Source organism: Monodon monoceros, unplaced genomic scaffold (genome assembly GCF_005190385.1).
Source record: "Monodon monoceros isolate NGI ecotype Baffin Bay Population unplaced genomic scaffold, NGI_Narwhal_1 Super_Scaffold_21, whole genome shotgun sequence".
In the NCBI taxonomy this organism is placed as follows: domain Eukaryota; kingdom Metazoa; phylum Chordata; class Mammalia; order Artiodactyla; family Monodontidae; genus Monodon; species Monodon monoceros.
The window spans coordinates 151,911,838-151,931,071 of NW_021703778.1; the positions used below are offsets into that span (position 1 = coordinate 151,911,838).

Consider the following 19,234-nt stretch of genomic DNA (forward strand, 5'->3'; position numbering starts at 1 on the left):
TGTAATGCACATTCCAAAGATATCTCTTTATTGTCCTTGTCTCTGTTCAGAATCTTTCCATTATGACTCAGTGGGATTTAGTTCCTGGATGTTTTTTCTTATTTAGCATTTAATAGAAATCTTTCTCCACTGGTAGATCAGCATGTAAAGGGGATAGGTTCTTAAAAACACTTTGATGTCGAGAAAGGCTAAGATGCTGAAAGCAGATAGATAGTACCAAATTATACTAGAACTCTTGGCAAGTAGATGTCATGGACACAGGAGTTTGGTGCTGTGATTTTGGTCAGAGTAAACCAAAGATGGTCCAGGATATGACTGGAGTGGTCACAGTGGGATATTTGGCCACAAAGAGACAAATAAATAAATTGTGCTACGAATGAATTCTTTAGAGCTCTACAATTCAAATATCATTTGTAAATTCTTTATTGCTATAAAAAATGGATGATTGGAAAAAAATTTTAAGATACTGCACGTAGTAGCAGACTGCTGAGATGATGGATGTAACAATCCTGAACATTTGTAAAGTGGACTGCCTAATATTATATATGCATATCTCCATGACATGTTATAACACATGATAACTTATGAGGGAGAAAGCATCAAAATAAAATCAATTGTATATAAACACTCCCTGAATTTAAAGTGCTGGCAACTTCTGCCTCAAGGGGTACTCATTTTCCTCCTTTTTAGCCAGTCATTTTTGAAACACCTCAATTATAAATCCAAATTTTGGTCAGAAAAATGTGACTGACGACACCTGAAAAAGGAAAATGCAAGGTGAAAAATATTATTCTTTCTCTGCTGGTATAAGTTGCCAATAAGTTAGTTGCATGTCATTCACGAGCTGATATCATTTGGATTGGTTTAACTTATATCATCCACAAAGACCAACTGCACTGTTATTTCAGTCAATGGTTGGCAATGCTGAAGAGCAGAAGCTACAGATAGTCTGCTAGATAATCTGGGCCAAACTGTGGCAAGGATACATATGCTATTATTTATAAAGCACTCATGTAAAGCAACTAATTACATTTTGCTGTTTTTGCTTTCGTATTCCTCCTTTTTGGACTGTGGACTTGTTCCATCCATCAGTAAACTTGTGGCATCTTCCTTGATTGAAGGTGAATCTGGAGCAACTGTTCTTTGGATAAATGCTGGCAAAGTAGGAGAAAAGAGAAAAATAAACCTAGATGAATAGAATCCCTGGGCTGACAAAACTGTAAGTAATCACTGCATTTGATCGAGTTTTCTGTAAACTTTACATGGACTAACAAATCTTCAATGTAGGAATAAAATAGTTTACTATGTTTTTAAAAACACATATTCATGGGATTTAATTTTGTTTTAGATTTGAAGAGTGAGGGTGGAAGATGTGTGTTTGTTCAGTATATAGTGATATTAAAGCATTAATATGCTAATTAATAGCATTAATTCTGCTAAATCAGAATTTTAGAGGGTGAAATCTTAAGGGCCTCCTTTTCATAGAATCCTCTTTTTTACACAGAAGGAAACAGACTAGATCTGGAATGTAGGTTTACTGTTTTTCTACTACCTCTTCCCTCTCTTCTGAGCTCCAGATGCCTATATCCAAATGTCTATGTCAAACACTCCCACCTGATTTATAATCTCTGATGTCTGCCCATCGCTTGCTCTCTTCATCTTAGAAAATGATACACTCATCCACCCAGTTTCTCAAACCCTGGTTCCTTCTTTCCTTTGGCCGGCCTGCTCGACCCATCCAATTTAAGAGTAAGTTCTGAGGATTCTACCGCCCATTTCACCTGATTCCTTCTGCTTCACACCACCTCTGTTACCATCAGCCCAGCCCAAGCCACCATTTCCTCTCTTTCTGTTTTCATCTTGCCTCCTTCTCCACACACCAGAATGATCTTTCTAAAAGGTAAATCCGATTATGTCACTCTACTGCATTAACCCTTCCCTCCCCCCGCCCCCCCAGCCTCCCAGCAAAATTAGAATAAAATCCAAACACCTGATGGTGGCTGAAAAGGCTCCACCAGGACCTCAGCTCCCACCACTCTCTCTCCCAATCACTCTCTCCCTCACTCATTCTCACTCTCCCTCCTTCTCTCCCTCCCTCCCTCCCTCTCTCACTCCTTCAGTGTTCCATCTCTCTAGAAGACCATACCCCTTTCTTCTCTGGGGCCTTTGCACTTACTGCTCCCTCTATCAGGAAAACTCTTCCCACCCAATTTTAACTCAGCTGGTTCTTCTTGCCATTCAAGTTTCAGGTCAATTGTAACCTTCTGATCACTAATATATAGTTCTGGTCCTGGTACCTTCTATGATTTCACCTTTATAGCACCAGTCACCATTTTGCTTGTTTATTGCTTACTACCTGTTTCTTCCATGAGATGAGGTGACCTTTTCTGTCTTAGTCACTACTGTATTCCCCCAGAGCCAAACACAGAGCCTCGTGCATAGTCTCTTAGTAAATGTTGTTTGAACGCGTGAATATATTTTAAGGGATTTCAAAATAATAGTCAACTGGGGATTTTCTAGCTGCTTTCTAGAAAGCATTTATAGAGTACATACCTTGTCAAATCGCAATAATCAGAACTCAGTTATTTAAAAATATCTGGCACCTAACTGGTCAGTGAAAAGATAATCACCAAAAAATAAATAAAAAAGCACTATCACATACAATGAACCTATAAGATGGAGAGGTAGAAAGATTGTGCTTTCATGAAACAAATAAATCCTATAAAGGACAAGAAATAATATTTTACATCAGCAGTACCCCAACATTTTTATTGCTATAAATCTTTGGCACTTTAGTTTACAAGTTTGAGGACAGACTACACATGAAGCATCCATTCAGTTAGCCAGGGGGATCCTGAAGTACAACACAGAAGTGAACAGTATTGCTGTTCTCGCTGTGATCAAGTCCCATCTGAGGGACTTAAACCTCCATTAAAGGAACGTCAGAAAACAAATTAAGAATACTAACTTTTCTTTTTATAGCGACATATTCTGAAGTAAGGAAGTGAAAAAAAGTACTTGTTAGTAACTTTCATTGATTTGCTTTTCTAAGAATATCAAGTTAAATTAATATGTAAGATTCACTTCCAGCTCCTGAAGTAGTCTGCAGATAACATTTCCCCCCCCATGAAAAATCACTGTCCTTTCTTTTTGGGATTATTTATTTATTTAAATAAACATTATTTACCACAATGTTAGAATTATGGAAAAATTGCAATCTGCATTTATTTTAAAAATTGAGTTTATAGATACCAACTCCACAAACATTTAGCATTTGAATCTCAAAGAACTCGAGATTTCGAGGAGTCATCAGTTTACTCCAGACTTCATTCAAACCCAGTCTGGTCCGGGCCCCAGGAGTGAGGGCCCTGTCCTGAGTTGTGTTCCTTTAGCCTAAAAGGAGCTATACATGGAGACCAGTGGTCAGTCACTACTTATAAAAAGTAAAAATGACAGTTTCAAAAGCTGGCATTATGAGTCTCTCTTACTAAGCCCCCACTGTCTACAGGCTGCAGGTAATGGAATCCAAGCCTCCTAAAAGAGTGTCCTGAATCATGGCCATAGCTTCCAGCCAGCCAGGATAAATTTGGTAGTAATCACGGCTCTAAATAATGGATTTCTGTGTTCCTATTTCCAATGGTAATATAAACTTACAATTTATATATTTCTTCCCTTCTTCCTGGCAGGAGGAATCTACCTTTTCTTGAATTGACCTGAACTACACAAAGCTGACATAAATTACTACTTAAAACAAACTTTCATTAATGCTGGATCATTTCAGAGACCACAAATTATGCAGTATTTTCCCATTTCCTTTGTTTTTTCCATGGTCAGTGATTCTACACTTTCGTTTGGTCACAGTTTTGACAGGGCACCTAAGTCAGCAGAATGAGTGCCTTAGCGTCAACAGCACAGACAAAAGGGCCTCATCCAGTACCAATCCCAACCTGAGTAAGAAGGAGCCTGTTCTGTGGGCTCATAAACTCGTGTCTGCCTCAGCACCTCAGTTACTCCCCGGGTCTCCATACAGGTCTCAACTGCTCTGAACTCCAACACCCAGCTTTCATGCTTCATTCAGAGGTTAAGAAAATCCAGTACTCGCTAGTCAGACATAAAAGCTGGGGTTTTCTCAGTAGCGTTTTATTTTTGTAAGATTTCTTTTTAGCCAAAGCGTACATACATACACATATCAAATAGCACCAAAGGGCTACATAGAATGACAGCAGTCTCTTGCCCCATCCCTCCCAGCCCCACACTCCTTCTCCCCAGACTCAACCGCAATCAACCCTTTATTTTTTTTATTTTTTATTTATTTTTTTCGGTACGTGGGCCTCTCACTGTTGTGGCCTCTCCCATTGCGGAGCACAGGCTCCGGACGCACAGGCTCAGTGGCCATGGCTCACGGGCCCAGCCGCTCCACGGCATGTGGGAATCTTCCCGGACCGGGGCACGAACCCGTGTCCCCTCCATCGGCAGGCGGACTCTCAACCACTGAGCCACCAGGGAAGCCCACAATCAACCCTTTTAGCTTTATTTTCTGTACTTGCTTCAATTTTTGAAAGAAAAAGCTGATATTGCTATTTTCTGATTTATCATTTTTAGACTTATCCACACCCATCCACTTTCCCTCATCCCATCCTCCCTATATAGTTACATCTGGACTTGTAGTTATGTCAATAGTATTTACATTATTATGACTATGTAAATATGGCTCACACAAACCTAATAGGTCTACTATGACAATGTTTCTTGCTCATTTTTTCCTGGAGTTATTAATTGATTATTTATTAAAATTCATTAATAAATTAATTTTTGTTTGTTTTTATTTACTCTTTATAACCATTCTCAATTGTTTCTAATAGCTCAGTTATACCTATAATAATCATATGTCTATTAGTAGTTTTTCTAAGCACTCAAATGAATCAAATAATCTATCAGTTTGTTTATTTCCTAAAGATTCTCCTGAGGGAATCTTTTCTTTCTTCCTTCACTATGATATAACTAAAGAATATGAGTGTCCAGATGAAAAGCTCCCCCCGCAACCCTGCCCCAGCAAATAGTTAGAAAACTCAATAAACCAAGACCCACAGGGAGGCATATCATCACAAAACTCACTGGGGTTAAAGGGACAATCCTAAAAGTTGCTGGGCCAGGGGTGAGGGTGGGGCAGTGGTGGTGAAAAGGATCACGTCAAAGGAATGGGAGTCAAAACAAAAAGACATAAGGTTTTTCAACAGCAACACTGGATTTTGGAAGATGATTGTGCAATGACTTCAGAAGAAAAGTCCTTTTTAACCTAGAATTTTATAGCCAGCCAAAGTCTCAGTCAAGTGTGAGTGGAAGAAACCCATTCTCAGAGATACAAAAACTGAAAATATTTACCTCCCTTTCTTGGATGTGCTCCCACAAAAGATGTGCAACAGCTGTTTGTTGGGTGAGCCCTCATTATCCGCCCCGCTTCTGGCCTTTGTTCTGTTTGCTTTGTTCTCTCATCCCAGGACTCTCACTAATCAGGTACTGTCCTCCCTGTATTGATTTTCTGAATATCTTATCTTTTCTCTCCTATTGTCCCATTCTTTCCTTTTCCTTATCTTCTACTTTGTAGGTTTCTCAACTTTGTTTTCCACCTTTCTAGTTCATATTTTAAATTTCTGAGACCTCTTATCCTGTGTTCCTTTTTTATAGCATCTTGCTCATATTTTTACTAAATGTACTATTTTCTCGTTTCTCTGAGGGCATTAATGATATTTTTAAGATATCTTCCATTCCCTGTATTATCGAATTACTGTAGGCTCCATTTTTCTCTTTGTTGATCTTGACAGATCTCCTTTTTAATTTTGAAGTTTCAAGAAAAATTACAGGACAGTTTCTATAACTAAGCTGAAATTGTGCTACAAAAATGGAGAAGTATTCAGGATGATTCTAATTCGCTTCCAAAAATACTACATCATGAAAAAGATATAAAAAATTCAAGGTTCATCAGAAAAGCAAATAAGAATAAACATTATTTCTAGAAATAAGTTTAGTAAATCACTTAAAATGATTAACAATAGTACCTATGATTAAACTTTTTAAAGTAACCTTAAAAACATGGAGGTAAGTATGGGAGGAAACTCATAAAACAAACTTGTCAAAAAGAACAGTAAAACTATGTGTAAATAAATACATAATTTATCAATAAATTAATAAAGAGGTTTACTTTCTAAGCTAAATTTTCAGTCAGATTGTACAATATAGACTATAATAAGTATTTTCTTATCCAAATTATGTTCTCAATGATATTTTTTCCTATTCTTATTTAACTTTATTTTTGTTGAGCCAGTGTATTTATATAGAAACCTATGGCAGCCTATAAGTACTATATCTTAGAGAAATGACCAGGGCTAGTCATGAAATGTTACTGAATGAAAAGCTGAATACAGTTTCTTTTATTGCCTGTCACAGTATTAAATAAAATTCTAAAAAATTTCATGTTTTCCCCTTAATGTCTTCTAACCACTTTCTTCTAGGTACCTTTCTAGGGAGCCTTATGAAAGTCATAATGGCAAAATTAAATACCAGTAGAACAATGACCTCTGTGCTCATATCATGGCGCTGTTTATTTCCAGGCTCTTAAATGTCTTAATGGATGGGATATGATGTTTGATGGTGCTCTGTCCCCACCCTCCTCCTCTTCCATGCTTACATACATCAAACAGACCTGAGGAAATTTTTCCATTGCTTAATATGAAAAATAAAAATTTTGTCCTATGTGTATATCACATTCTGAGGTACAGTAACCAAACCTGAGATATGATCCAATTTGAAGGGTGACTGCCAGATTAGAATAGCAGAGAGTTTATGAAAATATATAGAATCACTTGGTAAAATGGTTAGGACAGGAAAGGGAAAATGCTTAGCTTTTGCAATAAAATAATTATGATATAATGGAAGCCAAACCATTTATCAGAAACCAGTAAATATTTATTTGATGAATCTATGAATATAAATCAGCAAAACTGAGAGTTATCATTTTTGGATTTGACCTACTTCCTTGTGGCTAATTTTGATATTTTATTTTATAGCAGCCTAGTTTTTTTAAATGACAGCATTGTCTAATTGAATGTACAAACTCTATGTCCATGGAAAACTGAAGAGCTAAATGGTTATCTAACTAAGAATCTATTAACATTTGAGTCCCAAATGGATTGGATAAAAGTGGACTTGAGATAAAAAACTCATACACTCATTCATCTCATATTAATTGAGCCTTTACTATGTGCCAAGTTCTATATAGGATGCTGAGGAAACAGTGGTGCATAAAACAGACATCACTCCTAACATCATGGAGTTCACTCTTCGGTGAAGAGAAGAGTCAGTAAACAAAATGTCACTCAAATAGCAAATAATTCCATAATTAGTATGAGAAAGGTTTTAAAGGAAAATTGTAATGCTTTGTGGGCACACATAACAGAAACCATACTTAAAACTGTGAGTCCTGAAGGCTTCTTTAAGGACATTACATCCAAGGTGAAGCATAAGTGGTTGGAGATGGTATCCTGGGTCAACAGACTCACACTTTGTCAATGTGTGTGACATTTTATCAATATTTACACTGTATTATTCACAGAATGAAATCGGACGATAATAGTTTTCATATCCTTATTCTTTGCACAAAATTAGATATTTTTGAACAGTTCTATGCAGAGATTTTCTACTTTCTGATGACTTGAATTTTATTACAATACCATCTAACTTCCTTACCCACTCATCCATAGTTACTAGTAATCTCCAGGCCAAAAAAAAGTTGCTTAATTAAGATTTTTACCTTGGGTAATTCACTTTCAGTTTTTATGAGAAGTGTAAGGTCTAAAAAGAAGCGATTCCATATATTTTTAGTAAGTTAGGTAATATTATAAATGTACTTGGGTATTATTTGTATGATTCATAATGAACATTTTTTCAAACTTACAAGATGAATATTACTATCATGTACTGGCCTTATGCTTTAATCTTTCCATGAGATGCATTTTCTTAAATCCAATTTAAAAGCTGGTACAGGACATCATTACTTACAGTGCAAGTGTGAAAATTGAGGACTAGACAGGAAGCAGCTGTGATCCTGCCAAGAGGATGACTGATCTAACCCATGAGCGTGGGAACTTTCAGCAAAGTTTCTGTCATCCTAAAAAAGAGAGCACAGCATTTTAGTTCAAATCATTGAAAAATGTAAGGCTTGGGATTCACTTAAATGTACTGAAAATAAAATTGAACCTCAAGATACCAGCTATGTTACACCACAGTTTAATATAATTATAATCCTTGTAAAAAATAAAATGCGTGGATGTTAAAGAAAATATGAAAAAACGAGAGAGAAGGAAATCATCTGTAGCCATAACAGCATAACATATTTCTTTCCAGTCTTTTTTTTCCTGTGGATAAGATTTGTAAATATTGTTGTAAAACTCTGTTATTTATTTACATTTAATAATATAAACATTTTAAAAGTCATTAACCTTTAGCTTTATGTTACTCATATACTGTCTAGTGAATATACCATGCTTTACTCAGGTATTACTCTTCTGGGCATTTAGGTAGTTTCCAATGTTTTACTCCTATAAATAACACTATGAGAAATACCTTTAAATATATAACCTTTCCCATATTTAGGTCTATTCCTTATGACAAATTCTTGGGTGGAAATACGGGGTCAATAAAAACAATTTGATGTTTTTAAATACATTTACCTAGACTGCTTTCCAGAATGATTATACAAATACTCATTCAACAAATATTTAATACATAAACCAAAATGAATACAGAAAAGGTCCCTCTCCTCATGGACTGTATGAATGTGTCCTTTTCCCCAAATCTTAGCTGAAAAATGGAATTAGGGAATTATATCTTTGAAAAATTTTACTAATTAAATAGGTTAAAAAACAGGTGCTTTAAGATACATTTACTTGATAAAAAATTGCAATTTTTTTCTCTTAAATGTTTTCTAATTATTTACTTCACTTCATTTTTTCTTTCTTGCACTCATTCATTCATTCAACAATCGTTTATTTGGCACCTACTATATGCTGGTCAAAGGGCAAATAAAACACTGGTGTATATGATCATGAAATCTTCAGGATTGCAGGAGAGAAAGGCATTAAATAAACTATACAAAACACAATATAGTTTAAAACTATGATAAGAGCTATAAGAAGAAGAATGGGAAATAATAGGCAGAACTACATTTAGATTTGGGGTCCAGAGAAGTTTCCTCTGGTAGGTGATATTTAAGGCAATAATTTGAATGCTGAGTATGAATCAATGGGTTAGCCAGATGAAAACTCATAGGTGGAGGATGGAAAAGTGGGAGGTAAGGGGGAGCAGAAGGGTGGTCAGGGAGTGGTGCTCTAGGCTCGTGTGAAGGTGCTAAGAAGGTAAGAAAGAGTTTGGTGTGTTTGAAGAACTGAAGGAAAGCCCATGGCTTAGGCACACTGAGCCTGGGGAAGTGGTTACAATGAGATCCAGAGGTGGGATTTGGATGTGGGTTTTTTCTTACTTAAGTACAATCGGAAGGCAATCAAGGGTTTTGAGGAGAGGAATGACATGCTTTGATTTGTATTTCTCAAAGATCACTCTGGCCTCTTTGTGGAAAACAGACTGAAACAGCACAAATGTAGAAGTGGGAATACCAGTTGAAAGACTGTGATTGAGGGGTCAAGGGAGAGGAAGGGATCAAGAATGGTGGCAAAGGTTCTAGATGAAACAACTGCTGGTTAGGTGGCCTAAACAGATTCTTCAAAACAGTAAGGCCTCATGTAGCATGACTATCTGATGAATTAGTTGTCGTTCTCTGCGCTAAGTACCAAGTTTATATTTTATTTCTTTGTCACATATATATGTATGCAAACGCAAAAGAAAGGCCAAAAAAGAACAAGTCTGTGTGTGTGTGTGTGTGTATGTGCACACATGCATGCAAACTCACAAACACGTCTGTAAAAGACACATTTATTCTGAGCTAAAAGCATGGACATAATCCTAAAATGACTTAAGATCATCAGTTTTCATGTACCAAAAGGGAGTTTAGGTTCATTTAGGATGAAGGCCCTGTGGTTTTTAACCAAGTGATTTATAGTTTTCACTAATTATGAGAATTTCATAAGAAACTGGAAGTCATTCATTGTAGCATTCCTGGAAAGGAAAGGATATGCAGTTGACGCTTGAACAATGCAGGGGTTAGGAGCACCGACCCTCTGTGCAGTCAAAAATCCACGTATAGCTTATAGTTGGCCCTCTGTATCCATGGTTCTGCAACTGTGGAGTCAACCAACTGTGGATTGTGTAGTACTGTAGTATTTACTATTGAAAAAAAAATCTGCATGTAAGTGGACATATGCAGTTCAAACCTGTGTTGTTCAAAGTTCGACTGTATTAAACTTCCTCATTTTCTATATATGAAAAAAAAGAAATGTGAGTGGTTGAATAAGTCGACAATTTTAAGGGAAAGGGATAACAGTCCTAAATTGTATGTACATATTAACACAGTGCCAAAAATATATGAAGCAAAACTGATAGAACTATAAGGAAAAAATAGACAAAACCATAATTATAGTTGGATATTTCAACATTCCTCTCTCAGTAACTGATAAAACAGTAGGCAGAAAACCAGTAAACATAAAGAAGACTTGAACAACACTACTGGCCAGCTAGACCTAATTGACATTTATAGAATACCCTACCCCAAAACAGCTGATTACAAGTATTTTTCAAGCACACATCCAATATTCTCCAAAACAGACTACATGCTGGGTGATAAAACAAATCTCAATAAGTTTAAGATGACTGAAATTATACAAAGGATGCCATCTAACCACATGGGGTGAAAGAAGAAATCAACAACAGAAGGATATCTGAAAAATTCCCCCAAATTTAGAAATTAAAGAACATACTTCTAAATAGCTCATGGGTGGGTCAATGTAGAGATCAAAAGAAAAATGAGAAAATATTTTAACTATATGAAAAGAAAAGCATAATTTATCAAAATTTGTGAGAATCAGTTAAAACAGTTTGGAGGGAAATGTATAACATTAAACGTGTATATTACAAAAGAAGAAACGTCTCAAATTGATAATCCAAGTTTCCACCTTAAGAAACTAGAAAACAAAGAGCAAATTAAACCTACATTAAGTAAAAGGAAGGAAATAATAAAGAGCAAAGATCAATTAAATAGAAAGCAGAAAAGTACTGAAAAAATGAAACCCATACTGTTATTCTTTTTAAGATCAATAAAATTTAAAAACCTCTACTGAGATTAATTAAGAAAAAAGAGGGAAGATATAAATTGCCAATATTAAGAATGAAAGAGGAATATTACTAGAACATCTATAGACATTAAGAAGGTAATTAGGAAATATTTTGAACAACTCTGCCAATGTATTAGACAACTAAGATAAAATGGGTACAAATAAACAGCCTTAAAATGTGTCATCCATGGGCTTCCCTGGTGGCTCAGTGGTTGAGAGTCCGCCTGCCGATGCAGGGGACACAGGTTCGTGTCCCAGTCTGGGAGGATCCCGCATGCCGCGGAGCGCCTGGGCCCGTGAGCCATGGCCGCTGGGCCTGCACGTCCGGAGCCTGTGCTCCGCAACAGGAGAGGCCACAACAGTGAGAGGCCGGCGTACCGCAAAAAAAAAAAAAAAAAAAAGTGTCATCCAGTATACTTCTAGGCATCTATATTAGGTTAATAAATTAAAAATACGGACAAAGATTTTTATACCAAGATGTTCATCAAGCGACTACTTATAATAGAAAAAATCTGAAATTAACCTTAAATTTCCAACAATAGGAGATCAGGAAAGTAAAGTATGGTAGAACCATAATGATAATAATGATGATGATAGAGAAAATTCCTACATATATACAATGTTACATGAAAAAAGGAGGAAATAAAATTATCAACAAATGGTGATTTCAATATAAAAAGTTATTTATAAGTAAGAGCTGGGAAACATACATCCTTAAATTACACAAATAGGTTTTTAAAAATATTTGTTGGATTATTTATTTTCTTGTTAATTTTTTTTGTATTTCCTAAATATGCCATATTTTTAACTGTCATATGCCAAGAAGCTGGTTGTATAATTAAAAATATAAGTGGTTCTTTTTCTGGTAACAGAAAAGATATAATCTATGGTTTGATGCCAGTTGATTTTGTTTTAGAAATTTAAAACCATACCTTGGGAAGAGCGAATAGGATTTGACTATCCTGCGTACCTCATCCTTCCTCTGGGAGGCACATTTTGAGGCTGTCATTGCGCCATCTGCTTCATTCAGCAAGACGCCCAGACTTACACCTCCACTCCTGTCCTTTCTCACTGTCTTTCTCAGCCCAGGTGTCAATGGGCAAAATGTGAGTGTTTGCTTTTCCTTATTTTTTCCTTTCTCTTACTGGCCCATAATCAACTAAGCATCTCTTAGCGGGAAACCATAGATTATGCTTTTCTCTTTCACATTTTATATAGGAACCATGATTAAGTGGAGATTTATAGCATTGATTGAAAGCATAATTCTCCTTTCTATCTGTGTATCTTCCAGCTCCACCCAGGCCTTTAGTATGGCACATCTGAACCATAATAGCCAGATCCACAGCTCTGCCTCTAGTTGGCCCATGTCAACTCATTCTAAAGTAGCTATTGGAATACACCTGGGACTCAATGAACAGTTGACCCTTAAACAACACAGGTTTGAACTGTGTGTGTCTAGTTAAACACAGATTTTTTTTCAATAGTAAATACTATAGTTCTACATGATCTGCTATTGGTTGAACCCAAGGATGTGGAAATGTGGATGCGGAACTGTGGATGTGAAGGGCTGACTACAAGTCTGATTTTCCACTGCATGGAGGGTCGGTGCCCCTAACTACTGAGCTGTTCAACGGTCAGCTGTATGTCTTTAAGTTCCCAAATTTTCTAAGTCTTCAAAAGACTGTCAGAATCCCCAATGCTACCTTGAAAGATAAGTAATGAAATGAACCCTGAAAGAACATACTAAAAGAAAAACATTTCACGATCCCTTTGAACAATCAACATATCAGAATATGAAAACAATATCTTCATATTCTCCAATTATACATTGATTAACTTGTGGAATTTCTGTCTAAGTAAAGTTTACAGGGTGACCATAGGATGACTGTTTCTTTCTAATTCCTACCTGTTTTTCTGTTAAATACTTAAATATTAAAAAGGAAGTACTGGTTAAAAAGGAAGATTCTTTGCAATTTTAATAATCCTAGCTTTTGCTTTTTGCCAACTCTTATATCCTTAGCACAGGGACCTATTTTTATTTCTGTCTTAGGTCTCAACAAGCTATTTAACCAGAATTCCCTGCAAAAATTCCACTGGGTGAAGGAACTTGCATTTTCTAATATTTTCCCTGGGTTTCTTCCACTTCTCTTTCATAACCCACATTGTAATTGGTTTCTTAAAAGTTGTTCCAACCCAACTAAATCTTTTTGCTAAACTGATCTCTAATGATTAATATTTAATGATGCCCACCAAGTATTTTTCTCTCAGAAATACTGTAAGTTCAAAGTTTATAAGACAAATGATGCATTTAATTTTTTGTAAATTTTAATTTATCCAACTCTTTCCCCAGAGTAAAGGAAAAAGCACTTATGTGTTTCTGAATCTGTGGCAGAAATGTTTTCCTGAATTTGTCTCTAGCTTAACAATGCACTGTTCCCCACTCTTAATTCCCAATTCTCCATCAGTGCTCGAAAAAGCTTAACCACTTCCTCAGTAAACTTTATTCCTATTTGAAACTTCAATCTGGACAGACAGTTTACTTAAAGTCTGCCCTCCATAACTCAATCTGCACGGCTGCTATTATATAGCATTTTACCTCCATGAGGGTGGGGCTTTGATCACCTCTTTCTACCTACCAATCCCAATATTCCACAATTTAGCACAGTGCCATTTGCAACTCAATAAGAAACTCAATAATGATCATATATAATTATTCTTGACCAAAGTATAGAAATGAAAGTTTGCTATGTGGAAGTTGGGAAGAAGGAGAGTGTCACTCTCACATTCTCATTTTCTTCATATAAGGAAATGAGGGCGCTGGACCAGGTCATCTCCTAAGATTTCTCAGCACTAACGTTTTCTAATTCTAATCTACCCGAGCAGAACCACTGAACAACCAGTACATCTAACTATGCAAACTATCTTTTCCAAATTTATACCATAATACTATAAACATGAAGCCACGCTCATGAACAGACTCATGTAAATACCGTGTTAGATCAGGAAATTTGATAAATTTACCTTTATGCAATTGATTATTTTATGGTATAAAATTTAATATTACTAGTGACTCACTAATGAAAAAAGTCATACTCAGTTTTTGTTTTGTTTTGTTTTTTTACTCATTTTGGACTTGGCTCTACATGACTTTAATCCATTTTCAGAAACTGAATATATTCATAGTGGGTAGAAATTTGCCATAAACAAGGATACTCAAAAAGATGTCACTGACTTAAGAAACAAAAGCAGAGATGCAGAGATATTTTGTAATGATGGTGCCTCACTGGAATCAGTGCTTCCTCTCTTAAAGTGACTATTTCAAAGGAAACAGTGATTGTTTTGATGAATACGTTATAACATGTTTATTTAAAAACTAATAAGACATTTAATTGGTATTCCTTATGTATCTAGTATTCATATCTAGAATTTTGAATTTGACATGATTAACAATGGTATCTTTATAGTTAAACTCCTTCATAATCTTTCCTTTCTTAATGTTCTTGTTGAGTAAATTATTGGGAAAGGTGAAGAAAGCATGTGGCTTGTTAGGGGAACTGGGTTTGGTAGAGTTATGTGCTCATCTAAGTACCCATGTTGATTCCTAAATAAGCACTTTTGATCCATTGCTAGTTTCAGGTTTTATACCAAAGAAAAATACCAACTCATTTGGCAACCTTTTGTTTAACTTTTAAAGAGCAAGATGTAATCAACTAGTTAAATATTATGGCTGGATCACTTCAAAAGCATAAAAATTGCTTCAGAGTTCAGCATGATTTGATTGCCTACGAGGTTTCAGATGTGTCATCTAAGCATTACTGGAAAAATAGCAATTAAACTTTTGTTAGAATTCCATAAAAGGCTAAAGTTAGAAAAAAGAAAGTTTAATCACCAATTTAGCATGAATTGTGTATTCTGGAGCCGAAGATAAGGCAGACAGTGTCTACCCTCAAAAATCATACAATCCAGTAGAATAGCATTTCCCAGATTTCATTATTTACCTATAGTTATCTTACTATTTCTTTTATGTTAACTTAAAGATTAGCCTTGGACCCTAAATCTGTATATAGGAGAGGCTTAAAGGATGGCAAAATTGCTTGGGGTTGGGGGAAGCATGGAGTTATATTTACGTAGGAGATTACATGGGATTTCTTAACAAAGCATGGAGAGAGGTGGTTATAAATGAGATAACTGGGGTATTGTGGGGTTAAAGCTCCCTCAAATTCCCCCATGATTGCTACTACTGTTGCCAAGCAATATTTGTAAAATTATCTGAATAATACACTGGTGATATATTTTAGTAGTCATTAAATAAAAATCACCTACAGTCTTGAATTGCACGAGGAGTTATGCATTGCGTGCTTCAGAAGCTACAATTGTAGAAGATTTAAGATATGTACAGAAATAGCTGACCTTAGAAAGAAAGTGCTAACAGCCATTAATTGCTATGAGCAAAGCATAAACAAACCACGGAGAGATTCAAGGAGGGAGAAATAGCTTCCAGGAGCAAAGCACATTCTTATAGCATACACATGCTTACATTGAACAAATATGACAAAGGGCTTCGGCAAACTCTGGCTTCAAAACCTGTGCTGAAAGCCATTATCAACACTTCCTCACCTACCTCATCTTATCCTGTAAAAATCTGCTTCTTTAAAAAGAAATTGCATATGAACTCTTCTACTGGAAATTGAAAATCATGATGTTTTTTTCAGGAGGAGGAAGGATGGGAACAAAATATGCCTTTTGTGATTTTACTAAAAAATCCACTGCTAATTAAAACCATATATTCAGCATGGGTAGAGAGCAAAAAGGGCAGGTAGCAAATGGGAATATCTTGGACAAAACCATGCTCTTTCGTGAATTCAGATTAGCAATGCTGTGTTATTGGCTGACTTTTGAACATTCTGTTCTATTTGAAACAGCTGGGACAGCAAGGAAGTCTGTATGTCCTACAGAAACCCAGTTAGGCCTCATGAACGGGAAGCTGTGAAATGTTTCTGTTGTCTACACAGAGACAATCTGGGTCAGATTCAGCTTTGAATTGAATTCTAAATTTAAACTTTTAGATCAGGCTTTGACCAGTTAACTTGGTAAGCTTAGTACAATATTACATTATGCTCTCAGCAGTTGTGGACATTGGTCCTGCTAAAAACTCTCAATAGGTTTCTAGAAATCTGATCATTTGGTCCTGGTGATTGCCATGGGACTAAACAGCAGGAGTTGGTTCTCTTTCTGGATTGAAAGAGAACCTGACTTGTACACTTTCTGCTACACTTCCCCTCCACCAGCAGTGTGGCCATATTGGATGTCTCACTGCCTTCTGACATCAGCAATGACATGAGAGCAGCCAGCTGCCAATACAGTTCTGCTAGTCCAACAGTTATTTGTCTGCTAACAGTAATACAGTCAGGGGTCTACAACTGTAATGCTAATAGTGATCCTTTTCCCTGTACCTTGTCATCACAAGCCTCTTTTCAAGACTTGAGAGCATCTTTCTTCTCTGAACTCCCACTGCAGTTTTTTTGGGTCACCCTTACAGCATGTACCCCTTTCTCCTTTGTACTACAGTTGTCTGTGTGAAGACTCTGGGTTCCTAAGGACTGGCAATGGCTCTTCTTACTATGCCGTCATCCTCTCCGGCTTCCAGCACAGCGCTTTATACACAATGTAAACCCAGTAAAGGTTTGCTGAATGTTGTATTTAACAACAACGAGAGCAAACTTGAACATCTCACAACTAGAACAGAAGCTCTAAAAGGCAGGGATCTTTGTTTTGTTCACGGACGTGAGTCCCAGGGGCCTAGAAAGTTCCTGGCACATAGCTGAAACTCAATAAATATTTGTTGAATGAATGGATAGTATTATGACTTTATAAAGAGCTTGGGTAAATAAAGAGTTTTGGTAAATAAAGAAAAGAGAATATTTTACATAATGTGTAAAGGAAGTAGGAGTAGATTGGTAATTTCTCCTTTCTCTAGACCAGGAATTGGCAAATTTTTCCCGTAGAGGGCTTGATAATAAATATGTTAGGTTTCGTGGGCCATACAGTTTCTGTTGCAACTACTCAACTCTGCCACTGAGTATGAAAGCAGTCACAGACAACACGTGAATAAATAAAAGTGGCTGTATTCCAATAAAACTTTACTTACAAAAGCAGTCAGCAAGCAAGATTTGGCCCATGGGTGGTAGTTTGCCAAACTGTGCTCTCAAACAACTGTGCAAGAATTATCTATAAGGATTAAGATGACTAGATTACTATTCCCTACTTGAAGACCATGCCTTCTGCATGTTTGTACATCCTGCCACTCCCACCTCCAACGGGTAGTGCAGTGCTTTTGCAATATAGTATCTGTATAGTCTATGTCTGTTGCATTAAACTGAATCCTACACTAACTGATTTCCTGGAACCAGAGTTTATAGTGGAACCAATGAACTCAAGAGCCTTTTCTTTGAACTCTGTCCTAGCAAAATATGACAGAAGTCAAGAGCTGCTGAAATAACATCTTATGAAACTGATGTAGTAAATGGGACACCTTATCCCTTGATAGAAAGAGTCTCAATGCCTCTTATTATTTTCTTCAAGATGTCCATAGTTAATCAGAGGTAGCTTTTCTGATTATCCATGCCTCCCCTCTCATTCTTGATAAATAACTTATTTTCATAAAAAGCATATAAGCAAATGATCATTGGTATCTACAATTCACAAAAATGCGTTCTCACATTTTTCTCAACAATGACTACAAAAGATGTGATATTCTCATGAGTTTTGTGTTAGATCGCTACATTATTTCAGGCCAGACTTCTGCTGCACGTGATAGTAACCTACATATTCATCAGTAAAATGGATTAACATTTAAAAATGTTTAGTATTAATGTGGGACAATGTCATCACAAAATGTGCTTTGTGGCTCTTCCTTATATTTGTACTGCCTATTTGCAAAATTTTCAACCTGATTTCTCATTTTGATAAGTGTTGGCCTCACAAACCAGGCTTGATTTCCTCTTCAGCTGCAAATGTAATTTTAAAGAGAACTCCAATGAGATTACTGGCTGAACGTGTTAAACATTCATAGCTTTGCCATATGCTGTTATGGAAATTGCATTGATTTATAGCAATTTGGGTGCCACTAGACAGCGCTGACTTACCTAATACCGGATCTAACTGTATTGGGAAATAATGTTTTTAATGCTTCATTTGCATCCAGACCTCTATTGAATTAAGAGGCATATAATGTGTTTATGTACTTTTGGAGACAACTGACTTTTATTTATTAAAGATATAGTCCCTACATTTGGTGACTTCTAAAAAAATTAAGGAATATCAGGTACAAATTTATACTATAATAGCCTGCTGCTCAAGGATATAGATTCTTGAAGCCAGGCAGATTTAGGTTTGAACCCTGATTCAACCACTTAACTGCCCTATAACTTCGTTTTCTTCAATGGTAAAAATGGAAAAATAATGGTGCCAACTGACAGGGTTGCTGTGAGGATTAAATGAGGTAATGCACATAAAGCATGAGACACATACAAAAAGAGCAATTTTATGTAGTTTGTTCTAGTATATGCTCAATAATGAGTCGTTATTATTATTAGCTCTTGTTACCTAAGCCTTTCACTTCTGTTTAAAGTTAGTGGCACTCCTTCCTCTCAGTGGTGGAGAAATGCTTGAGTATATGGGACCTGATGAGAATGTTGGAAGACAATTTAAAATTCACCATATGAGACAGCAAGGTCACTAATATAGTAAATAATACCAATATAAAAAGCAAAGGTAAAAAAGCACAAAGCCCCAAGACGCCCTCTTTACAATAAGGGTATAAATAACATGGCATAACTGTGTTAAATTTTTGTTTGAGATGGAGAAGTGAAGTGCTCATTTTAAGCATGCTAGGGAGGACTTATGTAAATGAATACTGTCTTTATATCCACTGAGCATTCTATCCAATTACATTCAGA

At 36.2% G+C, this 19,234-nt stretch overlaps 1 protein-coding gene across 2 annotated transcripts in view; it reads right to left on the reverse strand.

The window, feature by feature from the left end:
- Positions 1-454: 454 nt before the first annotated feature.
- Positions 455-19,234, reverse strand: part of CEP128 (centrosomal protein 128) — a 433,475-nt gene continuing 414,695 nt past the window's right edge. The window contains exons 24-26 of one of the 2 annotated variants that reach the window (XM_029239363.1): positions 8,056-8,164; positions 1,031-1,154; positions 455-757 (exon numbers count right to left, since the gene is read on the reverse strand). In XM_029239363.1, coding sequence (XP_029095196.1) covers positions 715-757; positions 1,031-1,154; positions 8,056-8,164 — 276 coding nt within the window. In that variant the 3' untranslated portion in view covers positions 455-714. The remainder of the gene's footprint in view (positions 758-1,030; positions 1,155-8,055; positions 8,165-19,234) is intronic. The other variant, XM_029239364.1, reaches the window with a different exon arrangement.